The sequence below is a fragment of the Pangasianodon hypophthalmus genome, chromosome 22 (assembly GCF_027358585.1).
Source record: "Pangasianodon hypophthalmus isolate fPanHyp1 chromosome 22, fPanHyp1.pri, whole genome shotgun sequence".
Classification (NCBI taxonomy): Eukaryota; Metazoa; Chordata; class Actinopteri; order Siluriformes; family Pangasiidae; genus Pangasianodon; species Pangasianodon hypophthalmus.
In genome coordinates this window covers 20,220,095-20,238,815 of record NC_069731.1, presented here as the reverse complement: position 1 = coordinate 20,238,815, position 18,721 = coordinate 20,220,095, and the positions used below count along the sequence as shown (strand labels likewise).

At 38.8% G+C, this 18,721-nt stretch overlaps 2 protein-coding genes across 2 annotated transcripts; one reads left to right on the top strand and one right to left on the bottom strand.

Moving 5' to 3' along the window:
* Positions 1–668: 668 nt before the first annotated feature.
* Positions 669–3,484, bottom strand: camk2n2 (calcium/calmodulin-dependent protein kinase II inhibitor 2). Its single transcript, XM_026938021.3, has 2 exons — positions 2,876–3,484; positions 669–2,597 (listed from the first exon to the last, which is right to left on the bottom strand). Exons 1-2 carry the CDS (start codon positions 3,042–3,044, stop codon positions 2,527–2,529), a joined length of 240 nt encoding a protein of 79 aa, XP_026793822.1. The 5' UTR covers positions 3,045–3,484; the 3' UTR covers positions 669–2,526.
* A 1,738-nt stretch (positions 3,485–5,222) lies between these two features.
* On the top strand, positions 5,223–17,208 carry chrnd (cholinergic receptor, nicotinic, delta (muscle)). Its single transcript, XM_026938001.3, has 12 exons — positions 5,223–5,381; positions 8,358–8,503; positions 8,742–8,786; positions 9,416–9,525; positions 9,605–9,760; positions 9,852–9,967; positions 10,044–10,244; positions 11,607–11,718; positions 11,817–11,931; positions 14,599–14,809; positions 15,503–15,621; positions 16,886–17,208. Exons 1-12 carry the CDS (start codon positions 5,330–5,332, stop codon positions 17,066–17,068), a joined length of 1,566 nt encoding a protein of 521 aa, XP_026793802.2. The 5' UTR covers positions 5,223–5,329; the 3' UTR covers positions 17,069–17,208.
* The last annotated feature ends 1,513 nt before the right edge of the window (positions 17,209–18,721 follow it).

Here is an 18,721-nt window from a genome sequence, read left to right as displayed (position 1 = left end):
AGATGTAGAAATGTAAGTCCTGTCAGTATGGTGTGTGAATTGTTGCTCTGAGAGTTCCTCAACCTCAGCTACATCACTCTAGTTCATAATCGCTCTCAATTTTGAATCATTTATTATTTTTGTTTGTACCTGCCTGCATTATTTTCTTTTTTCCTTTCATTTTGTCCCTAATTCAGTCTTGCCTGCTCTGCCCTGGGAGAGTGAAGGCTAACACGTGATTCCTCCGAGACACGTGAAGCCAGCCAAGCGCCAAACTTTTCGCTCACACACTCGGAGGAAAGCGCTATCTGCCCTCTTCCGCATACACGAGCTCACAGATACCTACAATAGGCTAATCTTGCTGTGATTGACAGCCAAGAGCACGCGCATGCCCCTCCCACTCAGAGAGCACGGCTAATGATGCTCTCTTGACTCACGGCTGTGGCAACATCAGGATTCGAACGTGTGATCTCCCAACAATTCGATTCAATTCAATTTGATTTGTATAGCGCTTTTAAGAATGGACATTGTCACAAAGCAGCTTCACACATGGGAGCAGTTTACACATGAAGAGCATTGATACAGCATAAATGATCAAAATTCCTTTTTTTGTTTTCCCCTTGGCTCACACGTTGCTCGTCTCGGCTCGGACGTCATCCTGGATTCAAAAACTGCACAAATCAGCCGACTTGACAACTTCTGTCTCTATTTATTAACTCAGCAAGTACAGTGAAATGGCATCAGAGTACACAATGGTTCATTCTCCATAAATGCTGAGACGAAACTTTTTTTTCGCTTTATAAAAATGTTCATTCATTTGGAAAATATCAAGATTTCATGCACAACAAACCATACAGAATAGTATAAAATAAAATAAATAAATAAATAAATAAGTAGATATTTTAAAATAAAAGTGAATAACACTGTGTTAGATGACTTGATGGAAAAATGAAATGGAGTAAAAATATTTTCAGTTTTGGAATGACAAGCAATAATAATATGCTGATGTATTCAAAAATCCGAAACATTCCATTATTATTATTATTATTATTATTATTATTATTATTATTCCTCTGAATGCTCACTAGCATACCATATTAAGTAACAAATATTTATTTATAAAAAATATTAAATACAAATATTAACTTCAGTAAAAAGAAGGGGTTTTAGAGACACCCGCATTGGCACAAAGTTCATGCAAACTCAATCACCAAGAGATTTTCATATATACACGACGCCAAACATTAAAAAAAAGATGAAAGGAAATAAACTAGATATCCTCCTTGTCCTTTAAAAAAATCAGAATGATTATTAGTACTTCTGTGTTCTTTTAGATCCTTGCTGGCGTTGGATGTAAACTTCATGTTCATCTGCTCTTAACCTGCTGTGTTTATGGGGATAATTATCATATCATTACCATATCATTATCATATCATTAACATATCATTAGCATATTTTACTCAGATTTGCAGATGTCTTCTTCTCTGGTTGACACACACACCCACCAGGACCAGGCCTGTTCCATGTGTGTGTGTGTGTGTGTGTGTGTGTGTGATGTTAAACTTTAAAATAAGCTCATGCTACGTTCAAGCGCTCCTATATTTCCGGGTCGGAAGTGTGTAATTAGGGCATGACGCGGAAGCCGGAAGTGGAAATAAACAACAACAGAGCATGGTGTGTGGGTGTTACGTAATGAACACCCCAGCTAGCCTATAGCAAGCAAACACAAACTGTGACTTGATGTTCAGGCTGCAGTGGGACAGGGAAAGGTGCCAAGGTACTTTTCTTGTTGTTGTAAAACTAATTGAAGGTGTTTCATTGGAGCTAAAGGAGAAATGATGTCCCTTTAAAGCTTAATTAAAGATGAACAACATGTACCTTGGAAGGTAGCAACTGCCTGACAGGAAAGAGTGCAGGTTGGAACCGTTATTTCTAAGAGTGCACAGTTCTAGTCTAACACATTAATATTAAATAGCGCTGAATAATCCTACAGTTGAAATGTCATGCAGGTTTTTTTTTGCATGCACACAATTATCATCAACTGTTGCATTTCATTTCTATCTACTATTAAAACTGAGTGTTGCGTCATGTGTGAGCTCGCGACCCGTATTTACTCCTACGATCTCCGACAGCACGTGAACGCAGCTACATCGATGAAACGTGGCACTAAAACCGATACCGATGTCCGATACTGAATACTGATATCGTGATGACGGATGAAGTCGGACCCGAGCAGGTCTTCTTCTCATCGCTGTGATGAAGGAGGTGGATTTATCTAGATGGGTTTTGTTTGGAGGATTATAAGCTAAACCAGCAGCTTGGAAAGAAAATTCCGCTTATTATTTTTTCAGCCCTAAAACCCAACACCCGCGGTCATGTCATGTCCTGTCAGTCCATCATCATCATCATCATCATCATCATCTCTTCCTCAGTCCGCTCTCAGCATCCTGATCCTCAGAGGCTTCTCAGTCGCTCCTCACTGCTTTACATGCGGTGCTTCAAACCGGTGATTAAATGCAAAAAAAGGTTCTTATGCGTCTGGAGGCTCTACACACCGGGGGACGGTTTATCCGCCATGCCTTTCAGCACCTCGTCTATTCGGTCGTCTTCAATGACCACTGAGAAAGAGAAGAACCCATGAGTATGCTTCATTCTAATCATTCATTTGAAATAATAAGAATAATAAGAATAACACTATGAATTGTCCGACAGTAAATAAATAAATACCACAGTGATGATGATATAATCGGCAGAGTGCGCACTGTGCCATGCTGAGAAGCGCACTGGCTAGAAGTGTGTTTTCTTTTCCCTTTCTTTTTCTTTCTTATCATTTTTTATTTTTTATCTCTTTGATACTGACCCAAGCCCCCTCTCTGCTCATCTGCGAGTCACTCACCGTGTTTTGCGCGTCCGATCTGTCCGAGTTTCGGCGGCCTTTTTGACTGCGACGCGCCGAAAAACGAGTTGGTGTCCTGCAGCCGGCAGCTGAACGACATTTGTCCGACCTCGTCGTCCGGCCCGTAGCCGTTCATCTTCCCCTCACTGTAGGGCAAAACCTCGGACATGGCTGAAGACAAGAAAGTGTGTGTGTGTGTGTGAGAGAGAGAGAGAGAGAGAGATGTTCAAAACTGGAAAACGGGAACAGGTTCAGGTTCGGGTTCGGGTTCGGGTTGAGTGTAAACTCCAGCAGCGCGCGCTCGCTCCGACTCCGGACTCAGTGAGCTGTTATGGTAACAGAGAGAGAGAGAGAGAGAGAGAAGGAGAGAGAGAAGGAGAGAGAGAGAGGGAGAGACAGGGATTGGTGGTGATGCGCGCAGCTCTGGTGGAAAAACGCAGGGAGATCCCAAAGACCATAAAGGAACACCCAGGCGGAAAAGTGAAGTCATTCATCCGGGTTTATAGCCAGAGGCGGGGGGAAGAAAGAACATAATAAAGAAAGAACACAGATAGATAGATAGATAGATAGATAGGTAGGATGGAATAAAGAAAGAGAAGAAAAGTGAGACTGAAAGCAAGAATTGAAAAAATGTGTGTGTGAGAGAGAGAACAGATGTAGAAAAAAGAAGAGAAACAAAAGAAAGGCAAATAAAGGATGAATGAATAGAATAGACAGAGAGAGAGAGAGAGAGAGAGAGAGAGAGAGAGAGAGAGAGAGAGAGAGAGGAACAGATAATAAAAGATGTTCCAGGAGGAGGGTTCAGCTGATTTCACTTTCACTGCATTATTTTATTAAACCTGATGATTATGAATTCTGTAATCTGTGAATGCAGTGAAAAGTCATTGATGAAAAGCCTCCAGCACCTCAGAGAGCAGCTGTGGGTCAGAACCCCGCCCAAGTTAGCAAACAAAAACAACAACACAAACAAACAACACAAACAAACAACACAAACAAACAAACAAACAGGGAAGAAAGGAAAAAAATGTAGGGTACTAAAGTGTTCCTTTCCTTATCACTGGCCTGGTATCTATCTATCTATCTATCTATCTATCTATCTATCTATCTATCTATCTGTCTATCTGTATGTATGTCAGTGTCTATCTATCTATCTATCTATCTATCTATATGTATGTATGTCAGTGTCTATCTATCTATCTATCTATCTGTCTATCTATCTATCTATCTATCTATCTATCTATATGTATGTATGTCAGTGTCTATCTATCTATCTATCTATCTATCTATATGTATGTATGTCAGTGTCTATCTATCTATCTATCTATCTATCTATCTATCTATCTATCTATCTATCTGTCTATCTATCTATCTATCTATCTATCTATCTATCCGTATGTATGTATGTCAGTGTCTATCTATCTATCTATCTATCTATCTGTATATGTCAGTGTCTATCTATCTATCTATCTATCTATCTATCTATCTATCTATCTATATGTCTGTATGTATGTATGTCAGTGTCTATCCATCTATCTATCTATCTATCTATCTGTATGTATGTCAGTATCTATCTATCTATCTATCTATCTATCTATCTATCTATCTGTATGTATGTCAGTGTCTATCTATCTATCTATCTATCTATCTATCTATCTATCTATCTATCTATCTATCCAGGGCTACATCTCTGTAGTTGTAGTGTATCTGTTACATGGTAATGTGAATGGAAGGATAGACAGATGTAATAAACACTACTGAAGCTGTAGTTAGTTTCAGAGTGAAGCTTCCTGGGTAATAAATACACACTGAAGGTACAAAGAGCGCTGCTATCTATCTATTGTTTATCTTCCAGTGGTTCTATAATGTTCCCCACTAACCCGTGTTCACACAAATCCAGCTGCTTCTACACCCTGAGCTCAGCTCTGAGGTTCTACTGCACACCAAACTCACCCCCACATCCAGCTTTAGCCAGTCCTCCAGCGCCCCCTGCTGGCTGCATTCAGCTCCAACGCGGAAAGGCTCACGGTTCATGTGTCTGTGCAATGAAGCTCTCTCTCTCTCTCTCTCTCTCTCTCTCTGTGTGTGTGTGTGTGTGAGAAAGATAACCCTTCTCGCTGAATGGAAGACTTATTTCAGCTTTTATGATGCAGATGTATCAGGTTTATAATTAACTCTTAATGCTGAACACATGATTAATTATTCAATTTGATCGATTTCACATTGGTCTCTTATCAAAAGCTGGACAGATCTTAAAAAGTGTGTCCCTTCCTCCTCCTCCTCCTCCTGCACCCTGTAACCCAGCACCGGAAGTGAGAGATCGTGTGTCTATTTTTTCCCTGTAGTGTTTTTTTTTTGGCCACCTGTCCGAGTCAGTCCAGGACAGATTCACATTCACACAATCAGCAACAACAAGAGAAGAAAAAGCAGAAAACAGAAAAAGAGCACGGGAATAAAATGAAGCCTGTTTTTTATCTGCTTCCAGTTTTACTCTCCTGCTTTCTGTCAGGTGAGAAATTATTCATTAAACTAATCAAACTAATCCAACTTTAGTGTAATTAACACCCTGTGTTCATATTTACACCTCAATCCCCAGTGCATGTGTGTGTTTTCACTGCTTCACACACAAAGCTCATGGCCAAACTAGGAACTATGTACTTTTATTTAAACTTTATTTATTTATTTATTTGTATCTTTATGTATTTGATGTGCAGTTTAAGACTAGACATGTTTTCAGCTCCATTTCAGTTCTCCATGTTGATGTTTAATATGCAGAAAAGTTTTGTGGAATAGTTCACCTCCCTACACAGTGTGAGATGGAATAATACTGCACTAGAATGTGTGTTTTGGTGTCTAGATTTAAAGTTTAATTCTAAATACAGTTATAAATAAGCTAATATTGACAGAAGAAATGAACACAGACACAGAACATTCCATATATCCCCCCCCTCTTACACCCCCCCCCAAAGACGGAAATGGTTCAGTCCACTCAGGTTTGCGTTTCATTTATTTTAATGTGCTTTCAGTGCAGAATTTTTCATATTTCACTGATCTTCTTTTTGAAAATCTGCTTTTAGAAGTGTAGATGTGCACAGAATGAGATGAGATCTTTCTGATTTCTGGAGTGAGAATTGGAAAATCCAAGTGAATATCCAAAAAAATGTATTTAAAAGCAATTTTAATGAATGCTAAATATAACTGAAGGGACACTTTTAAACATAAAGAAAGAAAAAGTAAATAAAGAAAGGAATTTATTTAAAAAGGGAATAATGTGTAATTGATTAATTAATTAAAAAAAGGTTTTTGCCAGATCACAAAAAAACTTTTCTGGTGCTTTTGTTTTTAAGTGTGTAGAGCTGTACGGTGAATCCGGGTATTATGAGATATTTTTTAAAAATCTTTGATGACATCTTCTGTCATTTCATTACATTATACATTTCAGAAACCATTATGTGGCATCCCGTCAATTCTAGAAAGAACGTACGCACACACTCTTTAATCTAGAACCTGGAAGAGTTCTTTGGTGTGAGCATTTAACCTCGACACCTTTAAAGGTTCCGTAGAGAACCTGAGTTTCTCTAAACGAGACGATTCCAAGTAGAATCCATCTAGAAAGCTAAGAACCTCCAAAGAACCTATTTCTGAGGCAGAAATTGTTTTTTTTTTTTTTAAATAAAATGCTTGGGACACGTTTTTCACAGCTCGTTAAGTTTCCCTAAGAAAACCAAAGAAAGAAAGTAAGAAAGTAAGAAAGAGAAAAGAACTGTTAATTAGGTTTTTCAACATTTGTAGCATTTACAGCCAAACGCATACTGATATTTAACTCATTACTCTATAAATGGAAACTTGCTGATCCTCAGGCTTTACATGATGAAGGATATAAAGCACATAAATGTTCACGGCATTGTGGACGACCTCACACACCCCTCACACACTCTTCACCCTCCTGCCTTCTGGCAAACGGTACCGAAGCATTCGGGCCTCACGACCAGACTGTGCAACAGTTTCTTCCCCCAAGCCATCAGACTCCTCAATATTCAGAGACTGGAGTGATAACACACACACACACACACACACACACACAAACACACACACACACACACACACACACACACACACAGTCATACTCAACTGAACACCATCCCACTCTCTTTGTTTTTCAATTTTTGCACATTTCTACCTACATTTTGTTTTGCTGCTACTGTATTTATAAAATATTGTATATAATTTCTTGTCATTGCTGTACTCTCTACCTGATATACTGATATACTCTCTACTATACTCTCTACTATACTCTCTACTATACTCTCTACCTGGTATACTCTCTACTATACTCTCTACCATACTCTCTACCTGATATACTCTCTACTATACTCTCTACCTGATATACTGATATACTCTCTACTATACTCTCTACTATACTTTCTACTATACTCTCTACCTGATATACTCTCTACTATACTCTCTACCTGATATACTCTCTACCTGATATACTGATATACTCTCTACTATACTCTCTACCTGATATACTGATATACTCTCTACTATACTCTCTACTATACTGATATACTCTCTACTATACTCTCTACCTGATATACTGATATACTCTCTACTATACTCTCTACCATACTCTCTACCTGATATACTGATATACTCTCTACTATACTCTCTACTATACTCTCTACCTGATATACTCTCTACTATACTCTCTACTATACTCTCTACCTGATATACTCTCTACTATACTCTCTACTATACTCTCTACCTGATATACTCTCTACTATACTCTCTACCTGATATACTCTCTACTATACTCTCTACTATACTCTCTACTATACTCTCTACCTGATATACTCTCTACTATACTCTCTACTATACTCTCTACTATACTCTCTACCTGACATACTGATATACTCTCTACTATACTCTCTACTATACTCTCCACCTGACATACTGATATACTCTCTACTATACTCTCTACTATACTCTCTACCTGATATACTGATATACTCTCTACTATACTCTCTACCTGATATACTGATATACTGATATAGTCTCTACTATACTCTCTACCTTGCTGCTTCCCAATAACTGCTATGTCCATATATGGTATAAGCTTATCTGCTGAAAACTGTGTCATAGTACGTTGTGTTTACATTCACAGCAACTCATTATATTGTTATTCTTTTGCACTACAGTTATATCTGACACTTCATACTAGACCTTTGTACTGGTCGGCGCTGCACTGTCTCTTACTGCGCCTGTTGTCCTGGTTTAGTAGTTATTGTACTGTCTTGTGCTGTTTGCACACGTTTGCACACGTGCACTTTATGTAGAAATGTGGAGTCTCGTGTAGCTCTGTGTTGTTTTCTGTAGCTCCATGGTCCTGGAGGAACGTTGTTTCGTTTCACTGCGTATTGTACCAGCTGTATATGGTTGAAATGACAATAAAGCCATTTGATTTGACTTGACGTCTCACACACAGGATGCAGCGGCAGGAACGAGGAGGAGCGTCTCATCAATCACCTGTTAAAAGAGCGTGGATACAACAAAGAGCTGCGTCCAGTGCAAAACAAAGACGAGACGGTGATGATTTATCTCTCACTAATGCTCTCCAATCTCATCTCTCTGGTGAGTGTGTGTTCAGACAAAGCTGTAGTCCAGAACACAGCTTCTTATTCATCTTAGAAATGTAATTTATTCAAATTAGATCATTGATTTTTATCATCATATCGATTTATTGGAATTGTGAGCTTTTTCTTCACAAACCTTTTATCCACAGAACATTATCTAAACATTTCCCTGGCATATTCACAGCACTAATATCAGTTTATATCATTTCATTCTGATTTTAATCTCTCTGTGACAGGATGAAGTCAGTGAAACTTTACTGACGAATGTGTGGATGGAACACGTAAGTCCTCTGACAAAAATAAAGGTTTCTGGGATAGAGAGATCTTCACGAAGTAAAAAACACTCTCATAGGAAAACACTCATAATAGAACCTGCATAGAACCGTTCAGGTTTCTTCAGAAGAAAGAGCACAATGTTTTGCTGTAGAAGCGTAACTTTAACTGTATATGATGCAGACAAAACTTTAAAATTTCTTTAAAGTTTTTTGAGGGATTTTAGTTTCCTACAGTAATTCTACTTAGAACCCTCTGAAAAGAAAACCTTTGGTTGTCTTTGGAGTTATTATGGGAATTTTAAGGGTTTCTCCAGAGCGACACACTTAAGAACTCTTAAAGGTTTTAAAAGCAACCACTTTATTATTGTCCAGAAAAACATTCCTTGTGCTTTTTTTTCAGTAGTTTTTCAAAAGGGTTCTAGTTGGAAACCTCGCTTAGAGCAAAACTCTCTGTTGTGTGGTTCCTTATAGAGCTATTTTTAAGGACAAACAAAAAAGAGAGAGAAAATTTTAGAATATTTCTGAAGGTTAAAGTTTACATCCAGAACCCCAAAGTCCCACCAAGAAGCTGTAAAGAAGTCTTTTTGAACAGTGTTCTAAGTCCTGATTCTGGGTTTCCTCGTGATTCTGATTAGAGCTGGACTGACCACAGACTTGCGTGGAACACGTCTGAGTTTGATGACATCAGTATCCTGCGCCTGCCCTCCAGCATGGTGTGGCTTCCAGAGATCGTTTTGGAGAACAAGTAAGACGTCTCTGTGATGATGTTCTTCAGCCGAAAGTTTTTAAAACTCGTTAATAAATTGTGTTTCTCTCGGTGTTAGTAACGACGCCCAGTTCGAGGTGGCTTATTACTGTAACGTGTTGGTGGACTCCACCGGATACGTGTACTGGTTGCCTCCTGCTATCTTCCGTAGTTCCTGTTCCATCAACGTCTACTATTTTCCTTTTGACTGGCAAAACTGCACCCTAAAGTTCAGGTCTGTTGCTTCATTAACCATCATCATGAACAAAACACAAATATTCCCTTCATACGTCGCATCCATCATGTCTTTATGCTGAACGTTTCAGCTCTTTAACTTACAATGCCAAAGAGATCAGCTTAAATTTAAAAGAAGAGCAGGATCCGGACAGCCAGAAGACCTACCATGTCGAATGGATCATCATCGACCCTGAAGGATTCACAGGTAAACAGGAATCATTAAAAATCATTAAAAATGTTTTTTTTTTTCGATTAGCTGTTATATTTTGTTAATCTCTCAGAAAATGGTGAGTGGGAGATCATTCACAGACCTGCCAGAAGAAACATCTACAAGAGCATCCCTATGGACAGCAACAAGCACCAAGACATCACCTTCTACCTCATCATCAAACGCAAGCCTCTGTTCTACATCGTCAACATCATCATCCCCTGTGTGCTCATCTCCTTCCTGGCCTCGCTGGTGTACTACCTGCCTGCAGACAGTGAGTCAACAAATCCGTTTAAATTCACGTCCGTACGCTTTGCTTTAGGATTTGGGAGTTTGGGGGATTTTGGAGCCCTCTGTGGTAGAACAATGTTATCACAACCTACCTGTGTTACAGTATTGTAATGTGTATTGTGCTCCTGTCCTCTTACGGGTGCCAGGATTTTTTTTTTGTTTTATTATATTGATATAAACACCTCAAGATTACACCAATGAGACGTGTCTGAGATTTAACAAGTACAGAGACAGAAACTATATAATGTGACATGGTGAGGAATCGATATCTAACTTTGTACCTATGAAAGAAGATATTTGTAAGTTTGTAAGTTTTAAAGAAGGAATTTGTAATGTTATAATTCTTAAAGAAGGAATTTGTAATGTTATAATTCTTAAAGAAGGAATTTGTAATGTTATAATTCTTAAAGAAGGAATTTGTAATGTTATAATTCTTAAAGAAGGAATTTGTAATGTTATAATTCTTAAAGAAGGAATTTGTAATGTTATAATTCTTAAAGAAGGGTAACTTTGTATCAGAAAAAGGCCATTTTAATCTTTGTAACTCTTAAAGAAGTGATTTGTAACTTTGTAACTTTTAAAGAAGCAATCTGTAACATTTTAGGAAGGGATTTATAGCACTGTAATTTTTAAAGAAGCAATTTGTAATGTTGTAATACTTAAAGAAGCGCTTTGTAACTTTGTCACATTTAAAGAAGTGATTTTTAAGAAGCAATTATCAACGTTGTAATGTTAAAAGAAATGATTTGTAACAGTTAGAGAAGGGATTTTATTTTTAACTTTATATCTTTTAAAGAGCAGATTTTTAACTTTGCAACTTTTAAAGAAGTGATTTGTAACTTTTTAACTTTCAAACTAGTGGCTTCTAACTTTGTTACACTTAAAGAAGCGATTTGTAACTTTTTGTAATATTTGTAAGTATTAAAGAAGCAGTCTGTAACTTTTAAGGAAGGGATTTATAACATTGTAATTTTTAAAGAAGTGATTTGTGACTTTGTAGCACTTAAAGAAGAGCTTTGTAACTGTCACTTTTAAAGAAGCAATTAGCAACTTTGTAACATTTAAAGAAACGATTTGGAACAGTTAGAGTAGGGATTTTAGTAACTTTTTAATTTTTAAATAATAGTTTCGTAACTTTGTAATAAAAAAATTGTCACTTTGTAATGTTTAAATGAGCGATTTATAACTTCCTAACTTTTAAAGAAGCAGTTTGTAACTTTGCAACTCTTAAAGAAGTTAAAAAAGTTAAAAGATTGGATCTGTAACACTTTAGGCAAAATCTTTCATATTTGCAGAAGGGCTACATCTCCCTCGGATTTAGGCTTTTGTTTCTGGCCCTGTTCAGGTGGTGAGAAGATGACCTTGTCCATCTCAGTGCTCTTGGCCCAGTCTGTGTTCCTGCTCCTGATATCTCAGCGCTTACCCGAGACCTCCATGGCTGTTCCGCTGATCGTCAAGTGAGTAAGATGACCGCGAGGAAACGTTGTTGAAGTTATAGCAGCTTTAATAATGTGGAGGAATGAGAGCATGAGGAACCTGGTTGTGGTTCTCGCAGGTATCTGATGTTCATCATGGTTCTGGTCACTGTGGTGGTGTTGAATTGCGTCATCGTGTTGAACCTCCACTTCAGGACCCCCAGCACACACTTCATGACGGAGTGGACCAAAGAGGTGAGTGACCTGAGAAACTTTCACATTCACGTGGCCTTCAGATCGGCTCAGGGGCAGACGCAGGCTGCCTGAGGGGCAGGGGCAAAAAAATAAAAAGGACACCTCCTATTAGGCACCAGTTAGGGCACTTCATCATGTTTCCTCACACAGAGGGGCAATTCATCATGCTTTATCTACCTTAAAGGCATCCTAGGGGGCAGTTCATTATGTTTTATCTACAATAGAGTCACTCTAGAGGGCACTGTATCACATTTTATCTTCTATAAGGACACTGTAGAGGGCACTTTATCACATTTTATATACCACAGGGGCACCCTAGAGGGCACTTTATCACATTTTATCTTCTATAAGGACACTGTAGAGGGCACTTTATCATGCTTTATATACCACAGGGGCACCCTAGAGGGCACTTTATCACATTTTATATACCACAGGGGCACCCTAGAGGGCACTTTATCATGCTTTATATACCATAGGGGCACCCTAGAGGGCACTTTATCACATTTTATATACCATAGGGGCACCCTAGAGGGCACTTTATCACGTTTTATATACCACAGGGGCACCCTAGAGGGCACTTTATCACGTTTTATATACCACAGGGGCACCCTAGAGGGCACTTTGTCACGTTTTATATACCACAGGGGCACCCTAGAGGGCACTTTATCATGTTTTATATACCACAGGGGCACTCTAGAGGGCACTTTATGACATTTTATCTTCTATAAGGACACTGTAGAGGGCACTTTATCACATTTTATATACCACAGGGGCACCCTAGAGGGCACTTTATCATGCTTTATATACCACAGGGGCACCCTAGAGGGCACTTTATCATGTTTTATATACCACAGGGGCACCCTAGAGGGCACTTTATCACGTTTTATATACCACAGGGGCACCCTAGAGGGCACTTTATCACATTTTATATACCACAGGGGCACCCTAGAGGGCACTTTATCATGTTTTATATACCATAGGGGCACCCTAGAGGGCACTTTATCACATTTTATATACCACAGGGGCACCCTAGAGGGCACTTTATCACATTTTATATACCACAGGGGCACCCTAGAGGGCACTTTGTCATGTTTTATATACCACAGGGGCACCCTAGAGGGCACTTTATCACATTTTATATACCACAGGGGCACCCTAGAGGGCACTTTGTCATGTTTTATATACCATAGGGGCACCCTAGAGGGCACTTTATCACATTTTATATACCATAGGGGCACCCTAGAGGGCACTTTATCATGTTTTATATACCACAGGGGCACCCTAGAGGGCACTTTATCACATTTTATATACCACAGGGGCACCCTAGAGGGCACTTTATCACATTTTATATACCACAGGGGCACCCTAGAGGGCACTTTATCACATTTTATATACCACAGGGGCACCCTAGAGGGCACTTTATCATGTTTTATATACCATAGGGGCACCCTAGAGGGCACTTTATCACATTTTATATACAACAGGGGCACCCTAGAGGGCACTTTATCACATTTTATATACCACAGGGGCACCCTAGAGGGCACTTTGTCATGTTTTATATACCACAGGGGCACCCTAGAGGGCACTTTATCACATTTTATATACCACAGGGGCACCCTAGAGGGCACTTTATCACATTTTATATACCGTAGGGGCACCCTAGAGGGCACTTTATCACATTTTATATACCACAGGGGCACCCTAGAGGGCACTTTATCACATTTTATATACCGTAGGGGCACCCTAGAGGGCACTTTATCACATTTTATATACCATAGGGGCACCCTAGAGGGCACTTTATCACATTTTATATACCACAGGGGCACCCTAGAGGGCACTTTATCACATTTTATATACCGTAGGGGCACCCTAGAGGGCACTTTATCACATTTTATATACCACAGGGGCACCCTAGAGGGCACTTTGTCATGTTTTATATACCACAGGGGCACCCTAGAGGGCACTTTGTCATGTTTTATATACCACAGGGGCACCCTAGAGGGCACTTTATCACATTTTATATACCACAGGGGCACCCTAGAGGGCACTTTATCATGTTTTATATACCATAGGGGCACCCTAGAGGGCACTTTATCACATTTTATATACAACAGGGGCACCCTAGAGGGCACTTTATCACATTTTATATACCACAGGGGCACCCTAGAGGGCACTTTGTCATGTTTTATATACCATAGGGGCACCCTAGAGGGCACTTTATCACATTTTATATACCACAGGGGCACCCTAGAGGGCACTTTATCACATTTTATATACCACAGGGGCACCCTAGAGGGCAATTTATCACATTTTATATACCATAGGGGCACCCTAGAGGGCACTTTATCACATTTTATATACCATAGGGGCACCCTAGAGGGCACTTTATCACATTTTATATACCATAGGGGCACCCTAGAGGGCACTTTATCATAGCAATCATTTAATAGAAATTGTTCTTTGTAACTATGAATTAAAATGGAAATTTCTTACATTATTTTGCACTCTTTACACTTTACACACAGTAAGAGACCCATTTTTTTTCATGTGCATATTTTTAATAATATATACAGTATATAACAATAATATAATTAATTAATATACAAACAAAAATACACACATTACATAATATACAACCAACTAAGTAAATGTCCTGTTGTTACCCAGTTCTTCCTGGAGAAGCTTCCTCGTTTCCTCCACATGTCGCGTCCGGTTGAGAGCGAGCCGCAGTGGGAGGGAGCGCTGCCCAGACGCTCCAGCTCCGTGGGTTACATCGCCAAAGCCGAGGAATACTACAGCCTCAAGTCCCGGAGTGAGCTGATGTTCGAGAAGCAGTCAGAGAGACACGGCCTGGCCACGAGGCCCACGCCCACCGCCGGTCAGCGCCACAACGGGCCACTGCACCACACCATCACGAACCTTTTTATACTGTTCTGATCAAAATTACACTTACTGTAGCCTTTAAAATGTAAATGTACAATCATAATAAAAAAGACTCAATATCTCATGTAAAAAACATTTTAATAATATTATAAAGATTTTATTAATATATGGAGTGAATCAATCCAGCACTTTATCTAACCTGATCTCAGACTAACAACAGGAAATTAAAAAAAAGTTTAAAAAGGAACTTTCTTTTTAAATAAAAATCCCAAGGAAACTTTTTATTTATCTGTGACATTTCGTCACTCCCACCTTTTAACGCTTAAAGAAGCCATTTGTAACTTTGTAACTTTTAAAGAAGCGATTTATATCTAACTTGACAATGTAAATGTTTTTTTTGTCTGGAAGTTAGAATCTTTCAAAGATTTTATTTGATGAATTTGTTTAAAATACTGTGCCAAAGCAACATTTAATTCTTTTTACTCAGGATTTTTCTTACAAATGTTATTGATTTGTTTTACCAGTCAAGTGAAAATTGATAAACATTTTCTCATATCGAGAGAGAATTGTTATTGCTTGTTGCCGTGCTGTTCCTCGTCTCTGTGTGTTTCATCGTGACACTGTGGCTCTGATTTTACTAACGCATGTCGGATGATTCGAATGATTTGGTGATGTTTTTTCTCTGCAGTGTATAAATCGAGCAGTGACTCGGAGGTGACCGATCAGCTGTATAACGAGCTGAAGCCGGCTGTGGAAGGAGCGAACTACATCGTCAAGCACATGCATAACAAAAACGACTATAACGAGGTGAGAGCTGCACTCAGACTTCAGACATCAGACTTCAGACATCAGACTTCAGACGTCAGACTTCAGACGTCAGACTGCAGCAATGTGACGTGTTGCAGAAACTATTTGGGGTTTATCGATAATGTAGAGCCCAAAAGGCTGTATTTATTTAATCATTTATCAGACACTAATACAATTCTCACAAATTATATTTCTCAAAGAAAAGGACGTTGTTAAATAAATGTCAAAAGTTTATTAATTACTGAAAGCAGTAACAATAAAATATAGAACATCAGACTAATGATTAATTTTAACCCCTTACACTTGATTATTTTCCTATTATAGCATGTCCCAAAGTGTTTTATTCCGTGTTATGCTTTTTATCAGTTTATAGTTACATTTAATGTTCCAAGAAACAAATTAGTTCCTCCCACAAAGTGTAAACTCCTCTGTATAGTTATAACTTTATATCTGACACTGGAGACTCCTTCCATAAATGTAAACTAAATGTCTCCTTGCAGAAAACTTCAACATATCAACAATTACACACATTTTTAATCTGTTTATTATCACTGGAGCGTACACTGTACACGTCCCTGTGAATGAGCTGTTACTATAGAAACGATAGCGTATCAGAACGAGAGCATTAATATAAACCTGCGCTACTGTCAGAGCTGCTGTTATAGAGAATTAATCAACACCTTCTGACCAATCAGAGTCCAGAATTCAGCAGCAGCGCAGTGTGGCTGAGCGTTCTGTGGATAGTTAAAGGTTCTTAGCGTCCTGAAAAGAGAAACACTTACTATCCCATATTTCTTAAAGACGAGACATTTTCACGGCTGTGATTTTTTTCTTAACGGAGCGTCACACACTGTCTGTGCTTCTGGAAAATTCCAGGTTCCCAACTGGTGATTAGGTGTTTCAGAAACAGGTGGAAATTTGTAATAACCATAATTGCAACATGACACACTATAAAGACCAATACGAGTCGACTCATTCAGCTCCCAAACGACTCATTATTCCCCCAAACCAGCCAAAGTTATTCTTCTTTGTCTATCCATCTTAAATCTCTTTTTCAGATCATTTCAGATCAATCAAAATAGCATTTTACTTTTTATTGCATTTTTATAAAATCTTTTTTAAATAATGTAAAAATTGCAAGGTGCTACATAATTTGCTTTGACTCACCTAAAAGATTCGTCTCAAAGAGTTGACTCCTTTGCAATCGACTCATCACAGTAATATGGTGTGACATGATCTGCCTTTGGACTCGTGTGTTTTTCAGGAGAAGGATAACTGGAGTGGGATCGCCAGGACGGTGGACCGTCTCTGTTTCTACATCGTGACTCCCGTCATGACCATCGGAACCATCTGCATCTTCCTGATGGGAATCTACAACCATCCGCCTCCTCTTCCGTTTGAGGGAGACTCGTTCACTTACAGAGAGGCAGACAAACGCTTTATATGATTCAGCAGTGACACTCAGGAATTCTTTGCTTGGGTTCTACCTTTTATTTTTGCATGATTAAATTTCACTGTAGTTTTCTCAGTGTACTGTATGGGATGTATGTTGGGAATTTACACTAAATAAACAGACCTTGAATTGAATCCGTTCTTCTCTCTTTCTGATTCCAGTCACAACAGTTACTTTTTACTGCATTGAGTTAAACACTTATTGATGGACTGTAACCCCTAGGTGTCTATTTTAAGTGAGTTTGGAGCTTTCAGTCCAAAATAGTATTCTTTTATATTGTGTATACAATTTAACAGATAAACCCTAACTGATAAAATGATAATAATGATATTAAGCCTCATAAATCACGCAGTAATTGTGTAATCAGAAGGCAAACCTGTGTGAATTATTGTGTATAAAGTTTCCCTGAAGGTGAGGAGACGCTTCAGCAGCTGCTCCTTCACTCTTTCTAAAACGAAGCTGAACACAGTGTGAGAAGGTTCAATTATGTTGTCAGAGTCATACGCAGAAGTGACAGTTTAACGACGCAGAAGGTTCGCAGAATGATGGCACTGGACGAGTTTTATTGCTCAGGAGACAGAAGACTTTACTCTTAATTTTCTTTAATTCATCAGAAGTGAAGTGAATGTTCAGGTGTTGGAGTTTCAGTTGTTGTCACGTTCTCCGTTCTCACTAAACCCCTTTACTGATACTCAGTATGTAGATGAGCCATACAGCTTTCCTACAGCTTTACAGGTCTGAGCTGATGTAGAGCAAACTCCAGAAATATTGGCACCCTTCAAGAAAATGAGCATAAATATGTAACATGATGAGTGATATTTGAATTAATGCTAGAGTATATTCGACTAACCTTGGAAGTGGGAACTGGAAATGACGTCATTATCGCCCGCTGTGCATTTGAGCTACAAAGTGGGAAAAAACAAACCCAAAAAGACACTTTTACGTTCGTCTTGTTAGCAACAAGCTAGCCAGCTATCTGCGATAGGTGATGTATATCTCCCTCAGATCAGTGAACTGTAGAGTCAGTGTTATAGATTTAACAAGCGAACATGTCTGTATGTTGATTGATCTACAGCTAATACTTGTGTATATACAGTATCACGCGTTTAAAGGTAAGAGGTGCTGCTGTGTTTATAGTTGATGCTGTGAGCGAGCGGCCATGTTGATTTGATGTCACTTGCTGAACTCAGGGTTGAGAAGACCGTCCCGAACTCCTGAGTGGCCTAAACCTATAGGATTGCACTATACTATTCAAAATTTGTTTCTAGCAGTGCATTTTTTTTAATTATTGGCACCCCTACAAGTAATATTTGGTGAACAGTCCTGAGCCTGAGTATTTTAAAACCTTAAATCTTCTCAAGAGAAAAGTCGATAGTTTGAAAGCTTGTGTTTAATGTTTATTGAGCAAAATCAATAAAAATTTTCCCCCAAAGGGTGCCAATAATTCAGGAATCAGCCATAAACACATTTGCTATTAAAAGGGTTTTTTGATTTCTGTAAGACCAACTCAAGATACACGGCTACCTGTATATCTGAAATCCTTACTTACTCTTAGGGGTGAAGCAGTGCGGTAATAAACTCTCGCTTTAAAATTATTATTATGTAAAATGTTTACGTAAATCCAAAAGTCGTCTTTTCACAGTGTGT

Bases quoted from the DNA above. Each gene is read 5' to 3' on its own strand.
- camk2n2 (XM_026938021.3), bottom strand. From the start codon at position 3,044: ATGTCCGAGGTTTTGCCCTACAGTGAGGGGAAGATGAACGGCTACGGG. The intron at 2,598-2,875 runs GTGAGTGACTCG...TCTCTTTCTCAG, and splicing joins GATCGGACGCGCAAAACACG to TGGTCATTGAAGACGACCGA.
- chrnd (XM_026938001.3), top strand. From the start codon at position 5,330: ATGAAGCCTGTTTTTTATCTGCTTCCAGTTTTACTCTCCTGCTTTCTG. The intron at 10,245-11,606 runs GTGAGTCAACAA...GGCCCTGTTCAG, and splicing joins GTACTACCTGCCTGCAGACA to GTGGTGAGAAGATGACCTTG. The intron at 14,810-15,502 runs GTCAGCGCCACA...TTTTCTCTGCAG, and splicing joins GAGGCCCACGCCCACCGCCG to TGTATAAATCGAGCAGTGAC.